This window comes from Triticum urartu, chromosome 7 (genome assembly GCF_003073215.2).
Source record: "Triticum urartu cultivar G1812 chromosome 7, Tu2.1, whole genome shotgun sequence".
NCBI classification, from domain to species: Eukaryota; Viridiplantae; Streptophyta; class Magnoliopsida; order Poales; family Poaceae; genus Triticum; species Triticum urartu.
Window position 1 is genome coordinate 529,179,936 of NC_053028.1, and position 8,524 is coordinate 529,188,459.

An 8,524-nucleotide genomic window follows, 5' to 3' on the forward strand; every position below is an offset into this window, starting at 1 on the left:
CGAGGCCAGCCTCTTGCCTTCTGTCAGCGATCTGGGGGCTCCCAGTTCTGGCAATCCATCATTCAGCTCCTCCCTGTCCTCCGGATCGGGACCTCGATCGAGATTGGTTCCGGCACCGCCACGCTGTTCTGGTTCGATCGCTGGACTGGTGACTCGCCCCTGGCGGCCCACTTTCCGAACCTGTTCTCCATCGCGGTTGTCCCTCAGATCTCCGTGGCGACCGCCCTTATTGACTTAGGGCGGCTTGCATTCCGGATGCCTTTTGGTCCTGCTGAAAATGCGGACTGGCAGGAGTTGCTCGACTATATTGCTCTCCATGAGCTGGATCTCACGTCTGACGATGACCGTGCCAGGTGGCGCCTCGAGCCGTCCGGTCAATTCTCCGCCAAATCTCTCTATCTGGCCATCGCCCCCTCGCTCGGCCATGAGGCTCTTTCATCCATCTGGGAGATTCGCCTCCCCTTGAAGATTAGGATCTTCCTATGGCAATGGATTCGCGGCCGCCTCCCTTCTAGCGTTGAGATTCTGAAGCGCAATGGCCCTGGTGATGGGCGTTGCCCGCTCTGTGGGCCTGAAGAAGATTCAAACCATATCTTCTTCACCTGCTTGTCTGCGCAGTTCCTATGAAGCTGTTTTCGCGAGATTGTGGGTGGAAGCTGGGACCATACCAACTTCCCCGCTCTCTTTGCCGAACTCCGGGCGATCCCCCCCCCCCCCCGTGTTGCGCCACATTAGGTGGCTGGCCATTGGGGTCCTTGCCTGAACGCTATGGACTGTTAGGAATAAACTTGTGATTCAGCGTATCCCTCTTCGTCGTGCTATTGATGCTTCATTCAAATGGTCTGGTTACTTGCAGCTTTGGCGGCCGCTTAGCCGTCCCAGGGAGAGAAAGGCCATCACCTCATCATCACCCAGCTTCACGCGATGGCTCTCCGGATGGCTCCGCCGCTTCCCCCACCACCGCCTGAGCCAGATTAGCTCCTCTTCGTCTTCGGCGCCACCGCCGTTTGTTGTCTGTGATGTCCTTGTTGCTATGTTGGGCTTGTTGTGATGTGCCCACAGCTGAACCTGTGTTGTGTGTTGTGTTTCGTGCGTTTGTGTTGGACCTTCGCGTTGTGGCGTTGGGTGTGTGTGTGTGTTTCGGTTGATACCTTGTGGACTTTGTGCTCGGTGGTTGCTTTATTTATAAAACGGGGCGAAAGCCTTTTTCGGTAACTAACTAAAATGTAAAACAACAAAGATAATTGGCATTCCTTTGAACCCAAAAATCTAACGCACACCTTTATTTGTAATTTGATAAAGTTGATATGAACATTACAAATATCACTCACAGTATGACAGTAGTGAGATTACATGGTTGTCGCACCTCGCCCTTGTCCTTGGGGAACTATGGGTCAGCAGGTGGGTGCGGCGGATCATGGAAAGTGCTATCCTTGGGGATAGGGCTAATCTTTGGAATTCTGGGAACTTGAACATCAGAATTTTCGCCGCCGGCTTCGTGATCGGGATCTCCTTTCAGCGAAGGCTTGCAGGTTACAGGTTGAAGTGTGCTGCACGATTCACCAGGGACCGAGTGTGGAGGATCTTGCAGGGTGGGCGTCAAAGACTCGCCGATAGGTTCAGGAGTCGGCTGGTCAGGGAAGTGGCTGGAAGAGCTAAACCTGGGGCTTTTGGGATCTTTGTAATCACCACGTTTTGCCGGCAAACGCTTGTCGGTCAGAGACTGAAGTGCGCTGCATGAACCACCAGGAATCAGGTGCGTGGGGCTTTCGAGGCTGCGCATCTGCGGCGTGTTGGTTACAAGTTGAGGTTCTCTACTAGGATGAATCATGTTCTTAGGGTGTTCGCTGGTGGGACGACGAGAAGGCTTGTGGATTGGAATTTTAGGTGTGCTGGATGGAAGTGGGTGAAGAACCTTTTGCTCCAGGGCAACGGACCGGCTACAACTCGAATCTGATAGAGAGTAGTTGTAACAATTACCACGTATCAATGACATAAAAAAAATTCCCGCACATGCGTGCAGAAAGTACATACTACATACTACTCCCTGTGTTTCTAAATATAAGTTTTTGAAGAGATTTCACTATGGACCATATACGGAACAAAGTGAATGAATCTATACTCTAAAATGCGTCTATATACATCCGTATATAGTTCATAGCGAAATCTCTACAAAGACTTATATTTAGGAACGGAAGGAGTAGTAACTAATTGAGTGGGTTAGTAGCAAGCTACGTACCTGGAGCGGCTGGAGGCTGAACGGCACGAACAGCTGGAATGGCAGTTCCTGGAGCCGCCGGCTGTATGGCGGCGGCGGCGGCGGAAGAGGAGAAAGAGCTCAGATGTGGATTTCTGTGCGACATGAGCCACACCAGGGAGCGCAGAGACGGAAACCAGCCCGGAGTAAGTGCCATTTCTCACTGGCTACCTACAGGGCAGTTAGTTCGATCTGTCAAAGCTCAGAAGCAAGTCGATCTGTGGTGAGTGCCTCTAAATTAGCGGCTTGTATGGGTATTTATAGTAGTATCAGAAATGTCGTGCCTCAGCGAGGCACTTGCCTGGTACCTTCCCCACCGACAAAATTAACTACTAGTACTACTATATATGTGCATTCATCGAGGCCTGACCATCAAATGGAATTGAAAAAAAAACATACAAAAAATGACAAGGCGTGCGTTCATACCACCACCACCACCATGCGAAGACTTGAGGCAGCTATTGTGCTCCAGGTCAGAGCCGAGCCGCAAAAGGATCGTGATCAACACCCTCAAGTGTCAAATATCCTACAAAGTCCGTACGCAGGTCTGCCAGTCTCAGTTGCGAGGATTCCATATACCATAGTACCTAGCAAGGAATCAACTCGTACGTACAAGTGGATCAGATCAACGACTGGCTCCAGCAAAATCAACTCGTACCAATCCCAAAGCAGAGCATGCGTTCATGGATGATGGATGTCAACGTCCCATTTCCCATGGAAACGTATGTTGATTTGACTGCACCCAGCATATGCTCTTCTTTCCCCGAAAGAACTGCACATATGCGTACTGCTTACTTAAATCTGCAATCTACAGTTAGACGCCACCGCCACGGGTAGACATCTTCTTCCAAAGGAGATCGACGTTTGGTCTCACGCAGTGTAGCTCCAAGTCACAGCAATGGCATCTTTGTTCACAGGCCTTGCTAGGTTCCTTTGCCTCTTCAGCTTCTTTTGCAGCCTGCCACTAGCCATCTGCGATGAATCCCAAAATGATAGACAGGCCCTGCTCTGCTTCAAGTCCCAGCTCTCCGGACCACCCGGAGTTTTGGCTTCATGGAGTGACGCTTCCCGGGAATTCTGCGACTGGCGTGGGGTCATGTGCAGCGCAATGCCGCCATTGCGTGTCATTGCACTGGACCTTGAATCACAAGGCATATCAGGCTCCATGTCGCCTTGCATTGCCAACCTCACTTCGCTGGCGAGGCTCCACCTATCAAACAACAGCTTCCACGGCGGCATACCGTCCGAGCTCGGCCTCCTGACCCAACTCGCCGACCTCAACCTCAGCATGAACGCTTTGCAAGGTAACATCCCGTCTGAACTCTCTGCATGTTCCCAGCTCCAGGTCCTGGGTTTGGGGAACAATTCCCTCCATGGAGAGATTCCACCTAGCCTTAGTCAATGCAAATATCTTCAAGAGATTAACCTTAGCAACAACAAGCTCCAAGGGGGCATCCCTTCTGCTTTTGGAAATCTTCCTGAGCTGCGCATACTAGTTCTCGCTAGTAACGGGCTCACCGGCAACATGCCGCCATCTCTGGGCAGCAGCCATGTCCTCACGTACGTCGATCTTGGGAGGAATGCTCTCACAGGGGTCATCCCAGAGTCCTTGGCAAATAGTTCAGCTCTTCAGGTACTTAGACTCATGGGAAATAATTTTACTGGAGAACTCCCCAAGGCTCTCTTCACCACCTCGTCGCTTATTGCCATTTGCCTCCAACAGAACAGTTTTGTTGGTTCAGTACCTCCTGTTACTGCCACATCCCCCCCTGTTAAATATCTTGATTTAAGGAACAACCATCTTTCAGGAAGGATACCTTTCTCATTAGGGAACCTTTCCTCCCTAGTTCATCTTCGTCTCACAGATAATCAGTTAGTTGGGAGCATCCCAGAGAGCTTAGGCTACATTCCAACACTGCAGAAACTGAGCTTGAGCGTAAACAACTTATCTGGGCCAATTCCACTGTCTCTCCTCAACATGTCATCCCTGAGAATTCTTACCTTATCGGAAAACTCATTAATCGGAAGATTGCCATTTGACATAGGCTACACGCTCCCGAATATTCAGGCCTTGTTGCTCTCAAAGAACAATTTTGATGGCCCAATCCCAGCCTCCCTCCTCAAAGCTTACCACCTATACATGCTTTACCTGAATCATAATAGCTTTACTGGATCCATACCATTCTTCGGTTCATTGCCAAATTTAGAGCAACTTGATTTGGCACACAACAACCTAGAGGCAGGTGATTGGGGATTTGTCTCTTCACTCTCACATTGTACTAGGTTAACTAAACTGATGCTGGATAGCAACAATCTCCAAGGGAAACTGCCAAGTTCAATCGGTAATCTTTCCAATAGTCTTCAGTGGTTGCTGCTAAGTAGCAACAACATTTCTGGACCTATACCATCGGAGATTGGTAACCTTAAGAGCCTCAACATCTTGTACATGAGTAACAACAGTCTCACTGGCAATATACCAGCAACACTTGGGAATTTACAAAGTTTGGTTGATCTATCCCTTTCACAGAACATGCTTTCAGGCCTAATTCCAGATATTACTGGTAATCTCGTCCAGTTGAGTATGCTGGAATTGGATCACAACAACTTTAGTGGAAGGATACCCGCAAGTCTAGCAAGATGTACTCGACTCAAAATACTCAATCTTGCTCACAACTCACTGGATGGGCCAATACCAAGTAAGATCTTCAAAATCTCTACACTCTCTGAAGAGTTAGACTTGTCATACAATTATTTGTCGGGAAGAATGCCAGAGGAAGTTGGTAGCCTCATTCATCTGAAGAAAATGAACATGTCAAATAACAGGCTGTCTGGCAACGTCCCGTCAACTCTCAGCCAGTGTGTGGATCTGGAGTATCTTGACATGCAAAGCAATTTCTTTGTAGGAAGCATTCCACAGTCTATTGCCAGATTATCCAGCTTAAAAAATATGGATATTTCTCAGAATAATTTATCCGGACAAATACCAGAGCCCCTCAAATCCTTGAAATCCCTCCAGTACCTCAATTTATCCTTCAACCATTTTCATGGTGAAGTTCCAAGAGGTGGTGTTTTCGACATTGCTGGTGCAGTGTCAGTTGAAGGAAATTATCATCTCTGTACAAGCATTCCAACAGGAGGCATGTCCCTTTGTTCTGCACTGGTTGACAAGAAAAGAAAACACAAGTCATTGGTTCTGGTCCTAGCGATTGTGTTGCCGATTGTTGTTGTCACTATAATTATTTTGTCATGTATTGTGGTAATTTATCGGAAGAAGAGAATGCAATCCAATCCCCATTTACAACATGTCAACGAGCACATAAAGAACGTATCATATGAAGACGTTGTAAGGGCAACTGATCGATTCTCTTCTGCAAACTTAATTGGTTCTGGATCATTTGGAAGGGTTTATAAGGGCAGTCTCCAGTTTCAAGATCAAGTTGCCATCAAGATTTTTGACCTTGACATTTATGGAGCACATAGGAGCTTCATAGCAGAGTGTGAAGCCCTTCGTAATGTGCGCCATCGAAATCTTGTAAGAATCATTACTTCATGCTCTTCAGTGGATCATACTGGGGCAGATTTCAAGGCCCTAGTGTTCCCATACATGCCAAATGGTAACCTAGAAATGTGGCTACATCCGGCGGATCATGAACATGGTGAAAGAAATACTCTGTCATTAAGCCAAAGGATTAATGTAGCCTTGGATGTAGCATTTGCTTTGGATTATCTTCACAACCAGTGTGCATCTCCAATTATACACTGCGACTTGAAGCCAAGCAATATTCTTTTGGGTCTTGATATGGCTGCATACGTCATCGACTTTGGCCTAGCAAAATTTTTGTTCAGCGCACCAAATGCACATCAAGACAGATCAATAAGTGCCTGCCACCTAAAAGGATCCATAGGATACATTCCACCAGGTTTGATAAGCTTATTCTCAAAATAAAATAGTTCTGTTTATAGAGTTGTACAAATAATGATTATCCTCTAATTTTATTGTGTTTGCAATGTCAATGCAGAGTACGGCATGAGTGAACAGATATCAACCAAGGGTGATGTCTACAGTTTTGGGGTGCTTCTGTTACAACTGATAACAGGGTGCAGTCCAACTGATGATAAATTCAGTGATGGTATAAGCCTTCATGAATTTGTTGATAGAGCATTTACAAAGAATATTCATGAGGTTGTTGATCCCACAATGCTACAAGATGACATGAATGCAGCTGACCTGATGAAGAATTGTGTTATCCCACTGATTGCAATCGGCCTCTCTTGCTCCACGACACCACCAAAAGACCGGCCAGATATGGGACAAGTTTCTACTGAGATCCTTAGAATCAAGCACGCGGCCTCACAAATGCGTGCCAGATGAAGCAAACATTTGGAAGATGGCAACTTGCAACAGAAGCGCATCTAAAGAAGAAAAGTGATGTAACTACCTTACAGTGTTTTCCTTTTAGGATTCAGTTACTGGCATTTCCAAACAGTAATATTCTCTTGCTGCAATAGCATTTAATGTAATTTTTCTTTTAGTTTTATTGAGTAGTAACTCTGTAAGCACCATCCAAGGGATTAAGGCTCAAATGTCCAATCAGATTGATTTAAATGTTTTTAGAAGGTGATTTGGGATCCGAAATGGGAATCAAAGCTCGAATCTGCACATGAATGCAAATGCTGGTCCTATGCGAGATTTGGCAGGAAAGGAACAAGTGCACTTTCAGGGGCAAGATCGCCTCCGCACACGAGTTTGTCACCGCAATCATACGAGCAATGGAGCTATGGCGCCCAGCCAGAGCAAACTGCATTGAGCCCCCTTTTGGGGAACCTCCATGAGAGATTGTTAATTCTCTGGCAGCCAATAGGGCTGTACTTTTCTTTATTTTCAGTTCATTTCCTTTTCACCCTTGATCTTAGGAGCCCCACCATTTTATCTTCCGTTGCTTCCTGCTAATCATCAATCAGCCAGCAATTTGCTGGATCTTCCAAAAAAAAGACCGGTCAGATATGGGACAAGTTTCTACTGAGATCCTTCGAATCAAGCACGCGGCCTCACACATGCGTGCCAGATGAAGCAAAGATTTGGAAGGATGGCAGCCAGTGAAAGAAGTGCATCCAAAGAAGTAAAGTGATGTAACTACCTTACTGGTGCCCAGGCAAAAAAAACTTATTGGTGGTTTCCTTTTGGAATTCAGTTACTAGCATTTCCAAACGTATTACTGATATTCTCTTGCTGCAGTAGCATTTCATGTAATTTTTCTCTAGGTCTGTTGTGTAGTAGTATCTCTGTAAGCACCATCGGAGGGATAAAGCTCAACAGATTTGCATGCTTAATGTCCAGTCAGATTGAGTTAAATGTTTTTACAAGAGTGATTTTTGCTCCGAATGGGAATCAAAGCTCGAGTATGCACATGAATTCGAACGAAAAATAAAATCCGCTACAAAGTAGTAACTCGAACCGAGTAGATACAGATTGGATTTCGCCAAATCCCCGCAGAAGATGAAGCAGATAGACATAGCACACGCGTGTACCTGTTCGCCGCAGAACGGCGGCGCTGCTTCGTGCCGACTGCCGCTGGGGCCTGCAGGCGCCGCCGCTGCTTGGGGCCTCGCCACACATTGGCCCTATCCTATTCCTATCCTCGCAAGACTGAAGGCTCCCCCGCCGTCGTCCTGCGCTGTCGAAGCTCGGGCAGCGTATAGCGCGGTCCTTTCAGCACCGGGCCTTCGCCCTATTGTTGTCACGGACGGGTCACGAGGAAGAAAGAAAAATACATATTTGGTCCTCCGTCTTTTCCAACAAGGGCGATAAGATCTGCATCGAGACAAACTACATTAATGATTATATCCGCACTAACTATCTCATGACACACACAAACGATAAGGTTCTTCAATAGCAACGTCTTCAACAAGATAGCGACACTCAAGTGTTGCTGTCATCGGGTTCAACAACGCAAGACCAGAATCTAGATTTTCACATTGAAAAAAAAACAGTCTGAGCAATGTCTTCAACAAAGTAATAATGTCAAAACATCATCATTGCCTCGTATAATCAACTCGGCTCAGGCCTAGGCTTTCACCCCAAAACTCGAGACCGGGTGCTTGAGTAGCACTACCACCGAAGTCACTTATGTGTTGTCGTCGTCCCTTTTTCACGACCCCAATAGCTACATGTGATGTACAACCACTGCTGCCGCACCACCACCCCTTTGCGTCAAACCGTTGTCCGTAGCCCTTGGGGTGGATGACCTTACCATGATCATGGCCCTC

The 8,524-nt window shown here is 47.0% G+C and overlaps 2 protein-coding genes across 3 annotated transcripts; one reads left to right on the forward strand and one right to left on the reverse strand.

Annotated features, from left to right (window-relative positions):
- Positions 1-1,254: 1,254 nt before the first annotated feature.
- LOC125521671 (extensin-like) lies at positions 1,255-7,997 on the reverse strand. 2 transcript variants are annotated; one of them, XM_048686721.1, is made up of 3 exons: positions 7,787-7,997; positions 2,240-2,428; positions 1,255-1,953 (listed from the first exon to the last, which is right to left on the reverse strand). In XM_048686721.1, the coding sequence occupies exons 2-3, from the start codon at positions 2,412-2,414 to the stop codon at positions 1,388-1,390; spliced, it is 741 nt and encodes a 246-aa protein (XP_048542678.1). In that variant the 5' UTR covers positions 2,415-2,428; positions 7,787-7,997; the 3' UTR covers positions 1,255-1,387. The 2 variants fall into 2 exon arrangements, with proteins under 2 accessions (XP_048542678.1, XP_048542679.1); XM_048686722.1 differs by lacking the exon at positions 7,787-7,997 and adding an exon at positions 2,687-2,823.
- LOC125521670 (receptor kinase-like protein Xa21) lies at positions 3,013-7,780 on the forward strand. Its single transcript, XM_048686720.1, has 2 exons — positions 3,013-6,177; positions 6,277-7,780. The coding sequence occupies exons 1-2, from the start codon at positions 3,156-3,158 to the stop codon at positions 6,627-6,629; spliced, it is 3,375 nt and encodes a 1,124-aa protein (XP_048542677.1). The 5' UTR covers positions 3,013-3,155; the 3' UTR covers positions 6,630-7,780.
- Positions 7,998-8,524: the final 527 nt, after the last annotated feature.

Coding starts and splice junctions, on each gene's coding strand:
- LOC125521671 (XM_048686721.1), bottom strand. CDS start 2,414: ATGGCACTTACTCCGGGCTGGTTTCCGTCTCTGCGCTCCCTGGTGTGG. Junction 1,954..2,239: donor TCAGCCTCCAGCCGCTCCAG/GTACGTAGCTTG, acceptor ACTCTCTATCAG/ATTCGAGTTGTAGCCGGTCC.
- LOC125521670 (XM_048686720.1), top strand. CDS start 3,156: ATGGCATCTTTGTTCACAGGCCTTGCTAGGTTCCTTTGCCTCTTCAGC. Junction 6,178..6,276: donor CATAGGATACATTCCACCAG/GTTTGATAAGCT, acceptor ATGTCAATGCAG/AGTACGGCATGAGTGAACAG.